The 19,859-nt window shown below is 36.7% G+C and overlaps 1 protein-coding gene across 8 annotated transcripts in view; it reads left to right on the top strand.

Annotated features, from left to right (window-relative positions):
• LOC106871456 (protein sidekick-1) overlaps positions 1–19,859 on the top strand; it is a 589,083-nt gene that overhangs the window by 489,163 nt on the left and 80,061 nt on the right. For all 8 annotated transcript variants that reach the window (XM_089352508.1, XM_089352475.1, XM_089352495.1 and 5 more), the window contains 5 exons: positions 7,313–7,547; positions 11,000–11,115; positions 16,319–16,502; positions 17,224–17,358; positions 18,805–18,966. In XM_089352508.1, the coding sequence (XP_089208634.1) occupies positions 7,313–7,547; positions 11,000–11,115; positions 16,319–16,502; positions 17,224–17,358; positions 18,805–18,966 (832 nt within the window). The remainder of the gene's footprint in view (positions 1–7,312; positions 7,548–10,999; positions 11,116–16,318; positions 16,503–17,223; positions 17,359–18,804; positions 18,967–19,859) is intronic.

The raw sequence follows: 19,859 nt of genomic DNA on the forward strand, positions 1-19,859 counted from the left end.
ACTGATCTGGGTTAACGCAAGGTGATAATTCTGAACTATGTTATGCTTATCACAAAATGATCTGAGATAACACAGTTTGAAGAGCAATTAAAGATACGGCTTGGACTGCAAAACTGCACTCCAGTGACTATACACAGTGCTCAGGACAACTAGGGCTCTTGAAGCAAAGCCTGTTTTTCCTTTGTATTCTATTATTAATTCATTACTGATTCATTTAACATGGTTTTCTTATTTTTCATAGAACCAAACACCTGTGATGAATACATATAGATGTATTATTAGTTTACTTGAATTATTTATATATAATGTTTTACTTGAATTCTTTTGCTTTTGTTAGTAATCTTTTTATCCACATCACTTACCAGTATGGAAAGGTGCCATGACGTATTATTCCCTGTTTTCTCCCATGAATAAATAACCAGTCTTTCTCAGGTTTTAAGCCAGACATACCAAGCTAAATATAAACCATTGATTTATTATTACATGGTTGGCTGACTGTATCCAGCCTGTAAACTGTAACTTGCCACCTCATTCTACCAATTGATATTTAAACAAACTGGTTCAGCAAGCCACAAAAAAACAGCTTGGTCATTTACATATTGTCATGTTGCTGGTTAATGAGAAGTGTATTACCATCCACTTCGCTTGAATATTTGCATCTTATCAATCCAAGAAGCTATAGCTGTTTGGCCTTCATAATACTGAGAATTTTATTCCTGTGTCAATGCCTGTATGAATGTACCTGTTTGTAATTTTATCACAGAATAAAAGCTGAAAGTTCATATTGCACAGCTTTCAAACATATAGGCACCGGCATGGCTGTGTGGTAAGAAGTTTGCTTCCCAACCACATGGTTCCAGGTTCAGTCCCACTGCATAGCACCTTGGGCAAGTGTCTTTTACTACAGCCTCAGGCCGACCAAAGCCTTCTAAGTGGATTTGGTAGACAGAAACTGAAAGAAGCACATTGTGCATATATGTGTGTGTGTATATATATATATCTTTGTGTCTGTGTTCTCCCACTACTACTTGACAACCAGCGTTTGTGATTTGTGTCCCATAACTTAGGGGTTTGGCAAATGAGACTGATAGAATAAGTATCAGGCTTAAAAAAATAAGTCCTGGGGTCAATTTGTTCACCCTTCAAGGTGGTGCCCCAGTATGGCTGCAGTCTAATGACTGAAACAAGTAAAAGATAAAAAGTATATAAATACACTTTAGTGTGTTCAATATATATATATATTCATTTATTTCTGATTTTTTTTACATTTCGTTCTTCATACTAGCATGTATTAGATGAATATGTTATTGAGGCATTTGTTTTACCACCAAATGCTCTGCCCGATGATACTAATCCTAACTTGGTTTTCAAGTTGAGGATCTCTCATTCCATATGGCTTTGGAAGCAAGCACGTCATTTCTTGAGATGTGCCAAGTATCACACAACTGTCATGAGTTTCATATGAGTAACAGATGTAAACAAACACAGGTACACACTCACACACGCAACAGACTTCTTTTTCAGATTCCCTCCACCATATCCATTTATAAGGCTTTGCCCAGCCCTGGCCTGGAGTAGAAGACATTGACTAAAGGTGCTGCGCTGTAGGACTGTACCTGAAGCCATGTAGTTGGCTGGTAAACTTCTCAACCACACACCCATACCTGCACATACATAATATACAGGCATGCAAGCATGGCTGTGTGGTTAAGAAGTTTGCTTCCCAACTGCATGTCTTCAGGTTCAGTCATACTGCATGGCACCATTGGATTTGTTTGTCAGAAACTGAAAGATGCTTGTCTTGTGTGTGTCCTTGTCTTGATATTGCATTATTGTCACATAATAGTTATAAAAGGACATCACTATCATATAAGCAGTATCCTTCATTTCCAATTTTCTGTGAAAACATGTCTGGCCATTGAAAAATATTACTTTAGATGGAAATAGGTGAGAGTTGGCAACAGAAAAAGCATCCAGCCATAGAAAAATCTACCTCAACAAATCTCATCCAACCCATATGAGCAAGATTATCATCAAACAGAAATTACAGTTCTGAACTTGTGGCTGATCACCAAAAGTAGAAGATAAATATCATAATCACACTTATTATTTATTTAACCAACAGACAATAAGCAGCAAAATTAATTTTTCTTGCTATGAAGACCACAAGGTGATGGTAAAAGGATTGGTCAAAACTTGACAAGACATGAATTCTCCTTCCTTGGCTTCAATAAATGTTAATCAAAGAATCAATCTCGAGGCAATGATGCAGGATTTTACTGGAGAGAGTACTAATAATGTCTAAGATAGCACTAATACTAAGCCTCATGGGTAAGTTAAGAAGAACACAGGACGAGTAGAGTAAACTGTAAATAAACCAGCAGATAACAACCACAAACCACTGTTGTATCTTTTCCAAGAAAAATCATGAATCTTCAGATATTGACACGGAAGTGTATGACTGCCAACACCTAGAACATGTCACTTGAAGAGGAAGAGATCTCAATAACATTAACTGGTGTGTATCAGCAATACTTTATCAGTGGTTTCATTATTTGTTGCAAAGCAAGTTGAAAATTCATAGAACAATCATGTGTAAAATATAACCTACAAACCTGGCCCTCATAGCAGAATCACTACCAGAACTAGAGAAGAAATTTCAGGTGTGGAAGCATATTGAGAACATATGATTCTGAAGTGAAAATAAATATCCAAGAGATAAGGCCTTAAAAAAAAATAAGAAAGCCAGTCTGTGTGTGTTCATGCGTGCATGTGTGCGAGCAAGAGAGAAGACTATTTTGGTTTGGTCAAGTGATGCAGAGGGATGCTGACATCTCCATAAAGAGCTGTCAATCTCTCAAAGTGGATGGAAGTGGGAGACCCAGGAAAGCATGGGATGAAGTACCTCAGGAAGCTGAACCTTTCAAGTGAGATGACAAAGGACCGAGACATCTGGTTGTATTCAAGAAGTCCTGTACCTCACAGCAGAAGTGGTAAGACTGATCTGGCTGGTGTGTAAAGCACTCATGGCAGTGCCACATAAAAGCAACCAACACACTGTAAAGTGGTTGGCATTAGGAAGGGCATCCAAATCAGACTGGAGTCTGGTGCAGCTTCCCAGCTCTGGTAAAACCATCCAACCCATGCCAACATGGACAATAGATGTTAAATCATGATGATGATATATAAAACCCCAAAATCCAAAACTCCTCTTAATTTAAACATATTAAACAATGCAATTTTCTCCTTGCTGCTTTGTAAGATGTGCAAGCCAATTATAGAAATCCACATCTATCGATAATAGAAATCTCCTTCCATGATGTTTGATATAATTTTGCCAACAGGATTTTCAGTAATCTCCATGAGAAGCACACAGTTGCTTTGGAGATAAGACACTAGGCTACAGATTGATTAGACTGTCTTGAGATTTAATCTTCCTTCTACAGATTGAGTCCTCTGTCAAGCTTCAAGCTCAACATTTGATTACACATGAATGCTTATCTGAAGGAAAATCATCCAACTGTGGAAAGTATTGTTCCAAACAAAATGTAATTACTCAAAATTTCTACAAAAAGAGCAAAAATGTGGTTGAGAAAAAGTGTTCTATTAATACCATGAAAAATAGCTATTTCTCTAACTTTTAAACATTTTCTAATGTGTCCTTTCTTTATTTAGGAGAGCAGGGTGTGAGTTGAGAGAGATTTGGTAATTATTTCCAGCAGACTGAGCATCTGCATAGAAGCTTCTTTGTTGGTTCATATTTTATTTACCCTCTTGGCTATGTTTTATCTATTTGCTCCATTCATAGATAACTACTCACTTTAGCTGAATGTCATAACATATTACTTGTGCACAAACTGTCCTAACTTGTTAGCCCATTTATTATTCCTTGAAATGCCCCCCCCCTCTCTCTCCACACACACACACACACACACACACACACACGTCGTCTCCTTCATTGGGACACGAAACTCAGCTTACCCCAATAAGTCTTCGCAAGCTGAGTTTTGTGTCCCAATGAAGGAGACGACGTGTGTGTGTGGAGAGAGAGGGGGGGGGCATTTCAAGGAATAATAAATGGGCTAACAAGTTAGGACAGTTTGTGCACAAGTAATGTTATGACATTCAGCTAAAGTGAGTAGTTATCTATGAATGGAGCAAATAGATAAAACATAGCCAAGAGGGTAAATAAAATATGAACCAACAAAGAAGCTTCTATGCAGATGCTCAGTCTGCTGGAAATAATTACCAAATCTCTCTCAACTCACACCCTGCTCTCCTAAATAAAGAAAGGACACATTAGAAAATGTAGTGGGATGAAGTGATTGGGCGTGGCTGTTTGGATGATGGTGATTTGGCATGACTGACTGGACACTGAACCTGTTTTGGCAACAGTAGTTTTTGGCAACAGTAGTTTTTGGCACAGAAAGCAAATACACATACATGTACATAAATATACAGCAAGAGGGTGGGGGAGACAGAAAGAATGAACGGAGACAGAATGAAGGGAGAGAGAGGGAGAGAGACATTGCAATTTATTAATTGAACACAACTGACATAACACTTTCCCTCTCCCTACACACACACACACAAAGAGGTAGATAGACAAATAGATAGATAGATAGATAGGTAGATGGGGGAAGGAGAGAGAATGAGAGAAACATTAAAATGTTTGATGTCAAGTAAGTCCGTGTAGAATTAGCAATACCAAAATGGCCAAAACATCTCAAACCTATAATGTAACCCTTATATATATTGTTTAAAAAGACAGGATCATTAGGTCTCTTTCAACATAACTGATCCAGGAGTAAACAAAGACAACAATAAGAAGAGAAAGTTCCAGAATAATATGTTTAAAAGTTAGAGAAATAGCTATTTTTCATGGTATTAATAGAACACTTTTTCTCAACCACATTTTTGCTCTTTTTGTAGAAATTTTGAGTAATTACATTTTGTTTGGAACAATACTTTCCACAGTTGGATGATTTTCCTTCAGATAAGCATTCATGTGTAATCAAATGTAGAGCCTGAAGCTTGACAGAGGAGACGACGTTGGCATGGGTGCCAGTCGTCGAACTTAACTCGATTTCGATTTCACTTGCCTCAATAGGAAATTGAAATCGGGTTAAATTGGATACTAAGCTCCACTTGCGAAGACATGTTGAGGCAAGTGAAATCGAAATCAAGTTAAGTTCAACGACTGGCATCCATGCCAACGTCGTCTCCTTCATTGGGACACAAAACTCAGCTTGCGAAGACTTATTGGGGCAAGCGAAATCGAAATCATGATGGCACCTGTGCCCAGCATGTCTAAGGACTTTCGAGCGAGATCGTTGCCAGTGCCCCTAGACTGGCTCTTGTGTGGGTGGCACATAAAATACACCATTTTGAGCGTGGCCGTTGCCAGTACCGCCTGACTGGCCTTCGTAGGATTTTCGAGCGAGATCGTTGCCAGTGCCCCTGGACTGGCTCTTGTGCGGGTGGCACATAAAATACACCATTTTGAGCGTGGCCGTTGCCAGTACCGCCTGACTGGCCTTCGTAGGATTTTCAAGCAAGATCGTTGCCAGTGACCCTGGACTGGCTCTTGTGTGGGTGGCACATAAAATACACCATTTTGAGCGTGGCCATTGCCAGTACCACCTGACTGGCCTTCGTAGGATTTTCGAGCGAGATCGTTGCCAGGGCCCCTGGACTGGCTCTTGTGCAGGTGGCACATAAAATACACCATCTTGAGCATGGCCGTTGCCAGTACCGCCTGACTGGCCTTCTTGCCGATGGCATGTAAAAGCACCTACTACACTCTCTGAGTGGTTGGCATTTAGGAAGGGCATCCAGCTGTGCATGAGAAAACTCAGCACACCAAGTGAGATCTAAATCTAAGGCTTCAGCCAGTCCACTTAGGCGTACCTTCCTTCATTGGACACTAAACTCCACTTGCAAAGACCTGTTGAGGCAAGTGAAATCGAAATCGAGTTAAATTGGACACTAAACTCCACTTGCGAAGACCTATTGAGGCAAGTGAAATTGAAATCGAGTTAAATTGGACACGAAACTCAGCTTGCGAAGACTTATTGGGGCAAGCGAAAGCGAATTTGTGATGGCACCTGTTCCCAGCATCGCCTTTCTGGCACTTGTGCCCGCGGCACGTCTAAGGACTTACGAGCGAGATTATTGCCAGTGCCCCTGGACTGGCTCTTGTGTGGGTGGCACATAAAATACACCATTTTGAGCGTGGCCGTTGCCAGTACCGCCTGACTGGCCTTCGTAGGATTTTTGAGTGAGATCGTTGCCAGTGCCCCTGGACTGGCTCTTGTGCAGGTGGCACATAAAATATACCATCTTAGTGGTGTTGCCAGTACAGCCTGACTGGCCTTCGTGTGGGTGACACGTAAAAGCACCCACTACACTCTCTGAGTGGTTGGCGTTAGGAAGGGCATCCAGCCGTAGAAACTCTGCCAAATCAGATTGGAGCCTGGTATAGCCATCTTGTTTCACCAGTCCTCAGTCAAATCGTCCAACCCATGCTAGCATGGAAAGCGGACATTAAACGACGATGATGATGATGATGATATATATATATATTTCCTGTTATCACACCACATCACTTAAAATTTGCTTAGAAGGTAGCTTCTCTGTGAGCAAGTCAACCTTCTTGAAACAGAAACCACAAACCTCCTTTAAAATTACACCATTCCAACTTAAATTAGTTTAGACCACACCAGATAATATACCCTAAAAAGATGGGATGGTCATGACTGAAATGCGCTTTTTAATAGGTTGGCTTAGTCAGTTGTGACTATGGGTTAAACATCAACCACGACTTCAGTCTTGTTGTGTGAATATTTTCAGTATTTCATACGTTAGTCAAAGTACATCAATTGAAATAATCTTATTCTGTTTTGTTTTCCTTCTCCATACCATACGAGATCACCTGTCCAAATAATGGACAAGGTTTTGTTTTACTATGAAGTTGATCATTTCATGAACCTCAGAATCCCATTGGTCTTGTACATGATTCTTGTTTTCATAGCATGAAATGGATGAGAGGCAAATCTTCTCCTGGATAGGATGCTAGTTCTATTGCAAATAACTTTCCCTTGTTCTCAGTCATAGTAACAAATGCTACATGAATTAATTCACTGAGTATAAAATAAAATGTCCTGCTCTGAGTCAACAGGACAGTGTTATAGATTTGAATATGCAAAGCATGATTTGTTCTCCAGTATCATATCCACTTGAAGAATATTTCACCTTTATCCCACAGGACACTGAAATGCAGTATAACCATTTTGAATATAATCTTTTACAGCCACCTACTAAAAGTTCCTGGAATGGCATTCTGAAGGGATACATTGTTGAATATTGTAAAGAAAACAATGCAGAATTCAAAGTCAAAGTACCATTTGATCCTAATTCAAGCACAATATGGAAAGAGCTCACTGACTTAGACAAGTTTGTGACATATGAATTTCGTATTTTGGCCTACAATAAGAAAGGAAATGGACCAACTAGTAAACCTGTTATGTATTTTGTAGGTTATGCACGTAAGTATTGTTCAAGAGAATATTACCGACTTTTATCTTTTTGTTGTTGCTGTCTCCTCTAGCATTTTTTAAAAAATTTTATTTTTTAGTCTGGTGGGAAGGCAGTGCTCATGACTGGTGGGAGGAAGGGAAAAAGTTATTCTCAGACTGGAGCAGTGTTTCTCAACTGGGGTTTCCTAGAACCTTAGGGTTCTGCAAAAGGTTCTTATGGGTTCCATGAGAAAGAGTGAGATGAGCTAATGCTAATTTCATGATCGTAATATTACTATATATGCACAACATATTGTTGGTTATTGTAATGTTGGCTATTGTAATATTGTTATATTGTAATATTGTTATATATATATATATATATATATATATATATATATATATACATATATATATATAGTTGAAATTTATAGAAAAACAAAAGACGATGACAGGTGTATAAACAACAAGCAAGTGTATTAGTTTGACACTCAGGAAAATGAAAAAGTCTTTTACATTTCAAGCCTAAGCTCTTCAACAGAAAGGAATAAGAGATAATAAACAGAGAGAGAATGAAAAAAATAAAAATATATGATATTTATATATTTATATATGATATTTACCACATGAACTATGATGAAAAAATATGAGAAAGATATGGTGTATAATTTTTTTTGTGCATCAGCTCCTTGAGACATGTAATTTATTTTGAGGGTTACACAAGGGTAAAAAAGTTGAGAAACACCGAATTAGAGGCACGTCTCCTGCTTCCCTCCCCAGCTGAGCATTCCTAAGCTTGCAGATTCATGGGTCCCAGTGCCATGTAAAAGCACCTGTGACAGTGATGGGTGTTAGGAAGGGCATCCATCTGTAGAAACCATGCCAACACAGACATGGAGCCTGGGCAGCTCTTCAAATGGCCAGCTGCTATCAAACTATCCAACCCATGCCAGCATGGAAAACGGATGTTAAATGATGATCATGATGAAGGCCTGACCCAAATCCTTGCAAAGGATTGAACCCTGCTACAGGTACCCAGATTATAGGGTGGTGGTGTTCAACTGAGAGATGGATTAAGGCCACCACCAAAGTTTGTACTAGTCGAACAAATTTAAAGTTTGAAGGTAACCAATTTTCAAAGCATTCAACAAGTGTTATTGCTACCCTGTCTTCACTCAGTGATTTCAATTGTGGAAACTATCATGAAATGCTTGAAGAAGACATGGTTGTTAGTGATTATGTAAAAGCTATTTTGCTTAACCATGTTTGTACACTTGTAGTTTCTGTTGTTAGAATTGCAAGTATGGTGGATCTGTAGACCCAGTAGAGCTACCTTACATTAATTTATAATCTGATTTCATTTCTCAGCAAAGTCATCTTTGTCCTTCATTATTTTGGAGTCAGTAATTCAAGTCATAATCAAGTACTGAGGTCCACTTAATCACCTATATCCTCTTCATATATCTCCTGTCAAACCATCCAACCTATGCTAGCATGGAAGATGGACATTAAATAATGATGGTGAGGATGATATACTTATGTGTGTTACTGATGTAAAGCATCTCAGCAACTTTTGAATGACAACAGTATCTTGACATGATTTGAAATAGGTATTGCAAACAGCTTATCCATTAGTTATACTATTTTAGATATCATTCCATCAATTTCCCAGTGTCCTCATTATCTCTTCTTAGTCAAAGAGTCATCTGAGAATTATGAGCACTGTCTCCCCAAAATCTCATGTAATGTGTTATGCAGAAAATATTTTTTCAGTTAAACTACTGTTTCATTTCATATATCCAGAATTTTGGCTACAGTCTGATAATTCAGTCAGATTCAAAGTTTTAACCATCTTATACATTACAAGAGGAAAGGAAGTACCTGGAAGTATGCAGGTATTTTACACATAGATGGAGTTCCTTTGAAAATAGATTTGGCAGTTGCTTAAGTAGGCTACATAGACCCTAATTTTTTAACTGGCTATAAACTATGGTGAAATAAATTGGTATTACAGTAGCCACAGAAAAGAAAATTCTAAAACAATAGTTAGAATACATTAGTGAAATTCACAAGAATTTTGAAGTTCAAAACATTGATAAGATTATTATTATTCAGGTCACTGCCTGGAATCAAACTCAGAATCTTGAGGTTAGTAGCCCGTGCTCTTAACCTCGTTGATGAAATTGTTGTTTATGATTGTGGATATAAATCCAGACAGCTCATTCAAAATCACTGTTTATAGCACTTATCAAGAAACTTCATCGGAGCAACAGATATCGTAGATCATGTTAATAAAATTCTTTGGAGAATGAATATACTGAGGTATGAAGCAGGATTAAGCATGGAATTTTATGCAAACAATGTGATATTTTATTCTGGTTTTGCACATTCTGAGTTCAAATGACACTGATGTCAACCTTGTCTTTCAATCTTTTAAGTGCCATAAAATAAAGCACCAATCAAGTACCGGAGTGAATGTGATTGACTAAATCTTCCCCACTAAATTTGCTACTGCTCTTGCTGTTGCTGCTGCTGCTTCTTCATCTTCTTCTTTGTCTTCTTCTTCTCCTTCTCCTTCTTCTCCTCCTCCTCTTCCTTCTTCGTCTTCTCCTTCTCCTCCTCCTTCTTCTTCGTCTTCTTCTTCTTCTTCTTATTATTATTATTATTATTATTATTATTATTATTATCCTTCTCCTTCTCCTTCTCCCCCTCTTCCTCCTTCTTCTTCATCTTCTTCTTCGTCTTCTTCTTCTCCTTCTTTGTCTTCTTCTTCTTCTCCTTCTCCAACTCCTCCTCCTTCCTTCTTTGTCTTCTCCTTCTTCTCCTTCTCCTCCCCCTTCTTCTTCGTCTTCTTCTTCTTCTCTTTCTTCTTATTCTTCTTCTCCTTCTTCTTCTTCTCCTTCTTCTTCTTCTCCTTCTCCTCCTCCTCTTCCTCCTTCTTCTTCTTCTTCTTCTTCTTCTTCTTCTTCTTCTTCTTCTTCTTCTTCATTATCAGTCAGAAATGTAAGAGAGCAAGACCAACTAACTTAAAATCCAAAAATGGAATTACAAAGATATGTCAGGATGAAGAAGTAAAATCTAACATATTTCTCCAGCAAAGGGAGACTGCCCAAAAGCAACAAACTAATGTATTTCACTTTTGGACTGTTTATACTCACTAACTGCCAATTGCAGACACTAGTTTCACCAGAACCTATTGTTAGGTACTTTAAAGTGCTTCATTTATGTTCTAGTTTTTTATATGTCCTGACAAAGTTCACATCATATTTCATCCCTTTTAGGTGAATAAAATAAAATTCTTGACATTTATTAAGTGGGAGTTAATTAGGTTTCAGTTAATTAAGTATAACGTTTGAGTTAATTAACTATACATTCCCCTAGTAATTTCTGGCTATGTACCAATGGAAGAAATTTATTTATTTATTTATTTTTGTCAATGAATTAAATGTTTTTTTCTTATTTTTCTTTATAAATGACTTCAGCGCCAGCAGCTGCGCCATTGAATGTTACAGCTGTAGCTGTAAGTGGTTCAGAAATCAGAGTCTCCTGGTTACCACCCTTGAAACGTACTCAAAACGGCGAAATATCTGGCTATAAAGTAAGTTCTAGTGACCCAAACTATATTGTACTGCTCCTATTGCAACACCTGATTTACATATACTGTTAAACTATTCTGCATGGAAAATATGCACATTCTTTAAAATGTAATCAACCTCCGTCTCTCTCTCTTTCTCTCTCTCTCTCTCCCTTATAGTTAATTTTGTGTGTGTAAAAAAAATGGGGTGAATGGTATGTATTGTGTGTGCTTGTGTGTATACATTGGTCTCTGTGTGTGTGTGTGGCGGGGTTTAGTATATTTATATACAAACCAAAATGAGGATGTAGATCTCACCCTTGCTAACTATAATTCTCTCTCTCACCTTTTCACTACCATTATTTCCTTTCTTATCACTTATTAACATTCACTCTCTCTCTTCTCTCTCTCTCTCTCTCTCTCTCTATCTCTCTCTATCTCTCTCTCCATTATTTGTCTTTATCACTTTCTCTCTCATATAATTCTCTCCTTTGTCAATGGCAATTTGACAACCATCATTCTCTCTTCCTTCTTCAGTCTCTCTTCATCGCACTACTTATGCTGTTTCATTCTATTCAACCTCCTTACCAACAACTAACATGTACCCCCCCTCTCTCTCTCTCTCGTGCATGTGTGCTTTGATCATATTCTCTCTTCTATCACCCTCTAGGTCATGTTTCTTTGCATGAAAGAAAACAACAAAGAGTAGGGACGACGCTTTAAGCTTTCAAGTGATTAAGCAACTTCTCTATTGTTGCTGGTTCCACAATAAAATACACGCAGTACACTCTATAAAGTGGTTGGTGTTAAGAATTAGAAAGCACATCCAATCATCTAAATCATGCCACAAAATAGAACTTATAGGTCAAGCATGTTTCACCACTGCTCCATTTAGTAGGGCAGTAACTCTAAATAAGAACTGCCTCAGACTCTGTCAACTTGTAAGACTCATGCCAACATGGAAGAGCAGATATTAAATGATGATGATGATGATGTAATCATACACATACATCATCATCATTAGCTCAGTATCGATATGAATAACCATAGTTTTTTTTTTTGTTTATAGTACACATATTTATATGTATATCTGCATATTAAATTACAAGCTTAATTTTGATAATGTCAAGAAAGACCAGCACTTGCTAACAAGCTGAATTTGTAATAAGATATGGTTTAATGTATATATGTAAATTTGTGACCTGTACCATAATATTTTAAAGCAACCAAATAACTTAGATCATATCCAACATGCGGCTTTTGACATATATGGCCTCCATTTCAGTGGAATTGACTTAAAACAAAGGTACTTAGGATTTCAGATTACTTGCGCCCCAAAAGTCTTCCTCTTGGCTGTGCTAATGAGATCCTGTTATGGTGAGAACCATGATACCTCCTGTGAGAATGGACTAGCCAAACTCATATAAGTAGTGTGTTTGACTGAGAGCGAGAGATGAGAAATCGCAGGAAGTTGAAAGGTGTCATTTTTGAGTTCATGGAGTCACAAGAAATTGTTGAGAAGTTGTTATAGTTCGTTGAGAGTTGTTTTGGATTGGTTACAGTTGTTGGTAGAGTATTTGAGAATACATCAAGTAGAGACAGTTGGTGCCTTACTTCATCCCATGGTATTGTATATTACATTGTTATTAGTGCATGACACTAAGGTGACATATACAGAAATCACGTTATAAAAGTGGCATACAGTGGCCCATTACAAAAGTGGCAATGAGGAAATCACTTTACAACAATTGGCAATGAGTAATTCGAAGCTTACATTGGTTATTAACAATCTTTTATGATACAAAAAAATTACTAATTATGGAAGACCTATTAGCTGGCATATTACAGTTGCAAAAGCAACAGCAGAAAGAGTCAAGCAATAGTACTCAAGAGTCGAATAACAGTGCTCAAGAGTTAAACAACAATACCCAAGAGTCAAACAACAGTACCCAAGAGTCGAACAGCAGTTGCTGGGATTAATATGGAGGTTGGGAAACATTGCAAGTTCGTTTTTGCCAGACAGTATAGCAAATGTTATAACCTAGAAGAGGGCATAACTTTTTTGGTGTACTTCAGAAGATATGAAGAAATCTTCAAGAAAGAAGGCAGGTGTTGGACAGATGAGGAAAAAGTGAAACTACTGTTATGGAAACTAGCTCCTTCAGAACATGAAAAATACTGCAATTTTGTCTTGCCTAAAAAAATAAATGAGGTTTGTTTCAAGGAAACAGCTGAATTGCTATCCAAAATGTTCAGCAATAAGAGTTCCCTGTTTAACACTTGCTGGGAATGTTTGAACTTAGTAAAAGAAGTCTGTATGGAGTTGTTTGATTTATGGGACCTCCCCATAAATCTGTTCTGTAAAAACATAAATGAAGAAAAAATTAAAAAATGCTTTTCCTGAAGTGTTGTCAGATAACTTAGGTTTGTGTATTAAGACTGAGAAAAAATGGGAATTTTTCTTACCTAAAATGAAGCATTTAGGACAAATTATTGATAGGAATGGACAACAACCGGACCCATCATGGGCAGATGCAATTAAAAATATGCTTCCTCTGACTAATATAATGACCTTACAAGCTTTTCTAGGTCTAGCTAATTATTACTAAAATTATATACCAAATATACAAGAATTGAGAGCTCCATTAAATAATCTGCTAAAAAGGGATGTGAAGTGGAATTGATCAAATAATTGTCAAAAGGCATTTGGCAATATTAAAAAAATATTAATATTGGAATTGTCATTGGCTCATTTCGATCCTGCAGCAGAGATTATTGTAGCTTCTGACACTTCTGAATACAGCATAGGAACAGTAATGCTACACAAATATAAAGATGGTAATATGAAGGCAATGGTTCATGCCTAACATTCCCTGATAGCAACAGAAAGAACTATTGTCAGATAGAGAAAGAAGCTCTAGCGATCATTTTTGCTGTGAAGAAATTTCACAGATTTTTGCACGGTAGAAGTGTACAGCTACAAACTGATCACTGACCATTATCATCAATCTTTGGGTAGGAATTCCTACCCATACTGCAAATAAGTTACAATGCTGGGGTATGATATTGTTGACTTACAACTTTAAGATGGAGTATATACCATCCAAGAGGTTAGACTATGCGGATTGTTTATCAAGGCTAATTCCAAAAAATACAGAACTATTCGAATATATCTTGATTGCTGCTTTGTGAGTGGAAAATGAAATAAAAAACATTTTGTGTAACATCATTTGGGAGCTGCCAGTAACTGTTCAAGATATAAAATTAAAGTCAGAGAATGACATATTCCTTGCAAAGATGAAAGAAACGTTGACGGTAAAAGAAAATAAAAATATAACACAAATGTGAACCATTTTTCTCTGTGTGATGTATGCTCAAAGAGCTGTAGTGCCAGCCACACTACAAAAGCATGTATTAAGTGAATTTCATATGGGACACCCAGGGATTTCAAGAATGAAATCATTAATAAGGAGTTGTGTGTATTGGCCTACTATGGACCGTGATATTGAACAATTGGTGAAATCCTGCAGAAGTTGTGCTCTCATAGCAAAGTCACTACCAGTGAAATTCCAGTCGTGGCCCAAGACAGATAGTCTGTGGTCCAGGCTACATATAGATTTTGCTGGACCAGTAAACAGTGCATATTATCTGATCATTATAGACAGCTATACCAAGTGGCCGGAGATATGTAAATACTGTCAACCAACCTCAAAGGTAACAATAAGGTTCCTTCATAAACTTTTTGCGTAATACAGTGTCCTGGACACCATAGTATCAGATAACGGAACACAGTTTTTGAGGTACAAATTTTAAAATTTCTGTGAGAGGTGTGTAGTCAACAACATCTCTACTCTACCATACCACTCAAGATCAAATGGGGAAGCAGAAAGGTTCATAGATACATTTAAGCAAGCACTAAAAAAAAATCAGGAAATGAATTAGGCAATGTTGCAGCATTAACTCAATTCTTAAGAGTTTACAGGGTAAGCGTTTAAGAGTTTACACCTGTTTAGGCAAGTTGCCTATAGTGCTAATGTTTACCTGGAAGATAAAATCAATTTTTGATAAACTGTTACCTACAAAAACAACTTATAGGGAAAACCCAAGAAACACAACAAAGTGTTTTAATGTGGGAAATAAAAGTTCATTTCAAAATATATAAGAATGGAAGACAAGGTTGAGAGGATGGTATAGTGACAAAAAGAAAAGGCAGTAAGATGTATATAATAAAAGACCAATTAGGAGAGCACAAACGACATTTGAACCAGTTGACTAGAAATATCGAAGAAAGAGAAGAAATACCAATGGAAGTTTGTTGACCTGTTCGATATTCCAACACCAAAAGAGGTTGAACCTTGGCAGATAGCAATAGAAAACTTAAACAAACAGAACAACTAGAAGTAGTCCCTAAGCAAAAGAAGTATTAAGATCTCTGAGGAAATTGAGATCTCAAAAAAGGGAAAGGTGATGATGAAAACGAATAAAATTAAATAAACAAGCTGCACTTCCTACAGAAGTCAAATCTCAAAAGAGTAGATGTTATGACACACCCTGTGAGAATGGACTAGCTGAACTTGTATAATTAGCAGTGTGTTTGACTGAGAGCAAGAGGTGAGAAATCACAGTAAGTCAAAAGGTGTCATTTGTGAGTTCATGGAGTCACAGGAAATTGTTGAGAAGTTGTTATAGTTTGTTGAAAGTTGTTTTGGATTGGTTACAGTTGTTGGTAGGGTATTTGGGAATGCCTCGAGTGGAGACAGTTGGTGCCTTACTCTGTTCTGTGGTATTGCATTTCACACTGTTATTAGTGCATGACACTAAGGTGACATACACAAATCACATTATAATAGATTCAAAGGAAAATACTGCTATACACATTTTGCACCAGACTAAAAGAGAAAATAAAGTTCTTAACTCAATCATAGATTGAGTAGATTTCCCTTGAATTATGAAACTACCATTTAATTTATGAATACACACACACACGTTTACAAAAATATTCATATTCCTTCATATATTTTTGGTTAAATGAATAAGCATGTTAACACACATATCAGCTGTTCTTTCTTAAGTATCCAATTTCACCTTTATACTCGTTCCTTCTTTCTTTTTGTTGTCTTCCACTACTTGTTCATTCTTCATGTATATTTTCTATCACTCTTTCAACACACTTCCAAGGTCAAATTTTAAATGAATTGGGTTACTATTACTTTTTCCTTTTCTCTAGGTTATCTACCACCGTATTTTCAAGAACAAAAGTGTCGACCGAACAGAACTAACATCATTAAAGCTGCAAGTTTCCCTTGTAAAATTGAAAATGTATACAGAATATTCTATATCTGTGTGTGCCTTCACTACTGCAGGTCCGGGTCCCTTAACAAAACCTGTTATTGTACGCACTAAAGAAGGAGGTAAGATTCTGCCTTAGCATTGCTATTTCATCTCTAAATGTCAATTTTTAATGTGGACAACAAGTTGAATAAAGATATATTAAACACTATTCAAGATAAATTCTTAATTTGGGGAAATTATCTTCCTTTTGAGAGAAAAATGGACAAAAGTCTCAGAAAATTTGCAAGTAACTGTGAATGAGAAAGAAGTGATAAACTCAAGAAGTAAAAAATTTCTGAATTGACATATTTAAGAAAAATATAATCTGAATGTTTGGCAACAAGGGAAAACAAGCTGATGACAGCTATTGAGGCAGAAACACATGCCCACAGCTGTACTCTTGTCTCCAGGCAATCAGATAGCCAATGCTCATGCCCTTGTCAATGCAATATAAGGTAGTCAATTATGTGTTGGTTCTCACATTACTTCTAAGGAAAATGATGGCAGAACTAAGTAGGCATAGAAGATAATGGTAACCATTACATTCATTGTGTACTATTTACTAGATGTCAAAAAAGTTTTGACATGTATCTACAACTTGATGATTAATGCTATTCCTTTGCACTTCATACATATTTCAAATACTTATCATATCTCTTTCATGACGTAATTGATTTTCATTTCAATTCAGTTTCAGCTCAAATCACTAGCCAAACAAGCCCATCTCTAAATATAATTATAATCCTTCTTTGATATTTTGCCAAACTAAAATTTAATCTCTTTATATGTATGAATTTATAGCACCTGGAGCTCCTGGCAAATTGAAGTTTTATAACATCATGCTACACTCACTCAATGTCAGCTGGTCGGAACCAAGTGAACCAAATGGATTAATAAGATACTACCACGTCATATTTTCCCAGAAATATACTGATGGTAACAGTCTTGAAGTTTTTTCCTATCTTCTTTACCTGCACTATTTTGCAAGCCTTGCACTGTACTTTGAGATAATGAGTTTATTGTGTGCATGCGCGTGTGTGTGTATATGTATGCATATATGTGTATTTTTCTGAATCTCAGGAAAATCCTGTAACATGTAATTCATTTTAATGCTTAAGTGCCAGATAATTAAAAATATAAATATCAGTATTTTAAGCAACAACAACACTCTAAAAATAATAATATCCTTGGCTTCTTAATTTGTGAAATTTTTACTTTTTAGTTTTGAGAGAGAGAGATGGGAAACAAATTCATTTGAATCAATCGTAAGACAAAAGTTGTGACTGATACATATTTCTATAAAACCCTGATTTGCAAAGTCAGCTTCAGTAAGATTTGAGCTTGGAATGGTAGAGGGACAAAGCAAAACACAAAGCTATGCTGGTGTCTCATAAAAAACATTGATGCCAGTGCCAAATATGAGCAGACATGCTGGTGCCATGTTAAAAGCACCCAGCACACCCTGTAAAATGGCTGACATTAAGAAGGGCATCCAGCCACAGAAACCAGGCCAAATCAGAATGGAACCTGGTGCAGCTCGCCTGCTTGGCAGCTCTGGCGAAACCATCCAAGTCATACCAGCAGGGAAAACAGACATTAAAGGATGATGATGATACAAGGCTACAAACTTGAAAGAAGAGAGTGTTAATTGAATCATACTAGGGAGCTTCTATGTGGTCATGAGACCACCTAGAAATAGTTAATAAATGTTTCTCAAATCATTAAGATTTATGTACTCCAAAATTAGTGCCACTAGGCATAGCACATGTATTAGACAGAATATTCTTAACACATCAGAAAAGCTCAAGACCAAAGTGCAGTACATACTCAAGGTATATAATAACAATAACATTACAGGTATAATTATTGTTTCTAATATAGACCCAAGAGCACAATTTGTGGAGATTAAATCAGCTCTAATATTTGAATGATACTTTATCAACCCCAGAAGGAAATACAAGGCTGATTTTGGTAGGATTTAAATTCAGTTTGTAACAAATTCTCATGATAATTACACTACTAATTCCGCCTATTATTATTATTATTATTATTATTATTATTCAGTGACCTGAATAATAATAATAATAATAATAATAATAATAATAATAACAACAACATCGAAAAATACCTTAGGAATGAGAACCCAGGTTCAAAATTTCCCCAAGACACCTGATGAAGGTTGGAGGGAATATCAGCCAAACCGTTGTGTTAGCAACAGACAAGATGAGGACAAATATCCATCAAATGTAAATAATGAACCAATAATCTGTTTTGATCTTCAGTGACAATTAGTTTATTCTACTCATTTTTCGGCAAGCTTTTGGAACATTCTATAGTACCATAACCATATATTCTTCTCTATTTTGTATGTTTATTTTGCAGCAGGTGGTAAGAAAATGGTGCAGCTGACCATTCCTGGTGATAGATTATATTACCATGCTAAGGAGCTTGAGGCAAATAAAACATATGAATTCACTGTACAAGCCGAAACCATTAAATTGGGAACGAAACAAGTTGGAAAAGTTACGACTGGGCCTCAGATTGGTAATTTTGCTCTTTTTTTTTCTGCTTACACCAAGGCTGGAAGGTTATTAAACTCTATTTCCCTGCATGTACACTTTGATACTCACACCCTCATATCTGACTAAACAAGAGAGCCTCTGCATGGTCATCATATCTACTAGAAGTAGCAACCATATTTTCCTCAAATCATAACCTACCATTTCGAAAAAGGAATGGTACGTAAATTCATATTGCACTTCCAGGTTTTAATGCCCAAGGTGGTCACTTAATTTGTCAGCTCTGTATATTTATTTATACATGTTGATGTTTATATATATATATACATATATATGTATGTGTGCATATATATATATATATATATATATATATATATATATATCGCCATGATAGATCACTGACCACTACACACATTTTTTCTCTCCTTTTTTTCTCTACTTGTTTCTTTCTATGTTCCTTTCTGTGGAAGAGCGTAGGCTGGAAACATTAAAGACTTTCTCAATTCATGAGTGTTATACTAATACATCTGTTTGTTTTCTACACCACCTGTCTTCGTCTGTTGTTTTTTGTGAATTCTCCCTATATATATAGTGAAGGTGTCAGGCTCACAATCATGAGGTAGTGAGTTCAGTTCCCAGAGTTGTCCTGATGACTTCAGCAGGAAAATGCACGCAAGAAACACTTGAGCTAAAGATTGCAAGCTTCTCATGAACTCTACAATTATCCTGTCTTTTTCTATGGTGAATGACCACAACTGAGATTTAACTCTTTTGATACCAACATGCCTGAGACTTCTTTTGCTTTGATGATAAAAATTCTTGTGTTAAAGGGATCTAAATCAAAGCTTAATGACAAGAGGAATATTTTGCTCAATTCTTCATTAATTTCAAAATTAATTGAAACAAAGGCAATGCATT

Source organism: Octopus bimaculoides, chromosome 1, assembly GCF_046866305.1.
Source record: "Octopus bimaculoides isolate indiv1 chromosome 1, ASM4686630v1, whole genome shotgun sequence".
Lineage (NCBI taxonomy): Eukaryota > Metazoa > Mollusca > Cephalopoda > Octopoda > Octopodidae > Octopus > Octopus bimaculoides.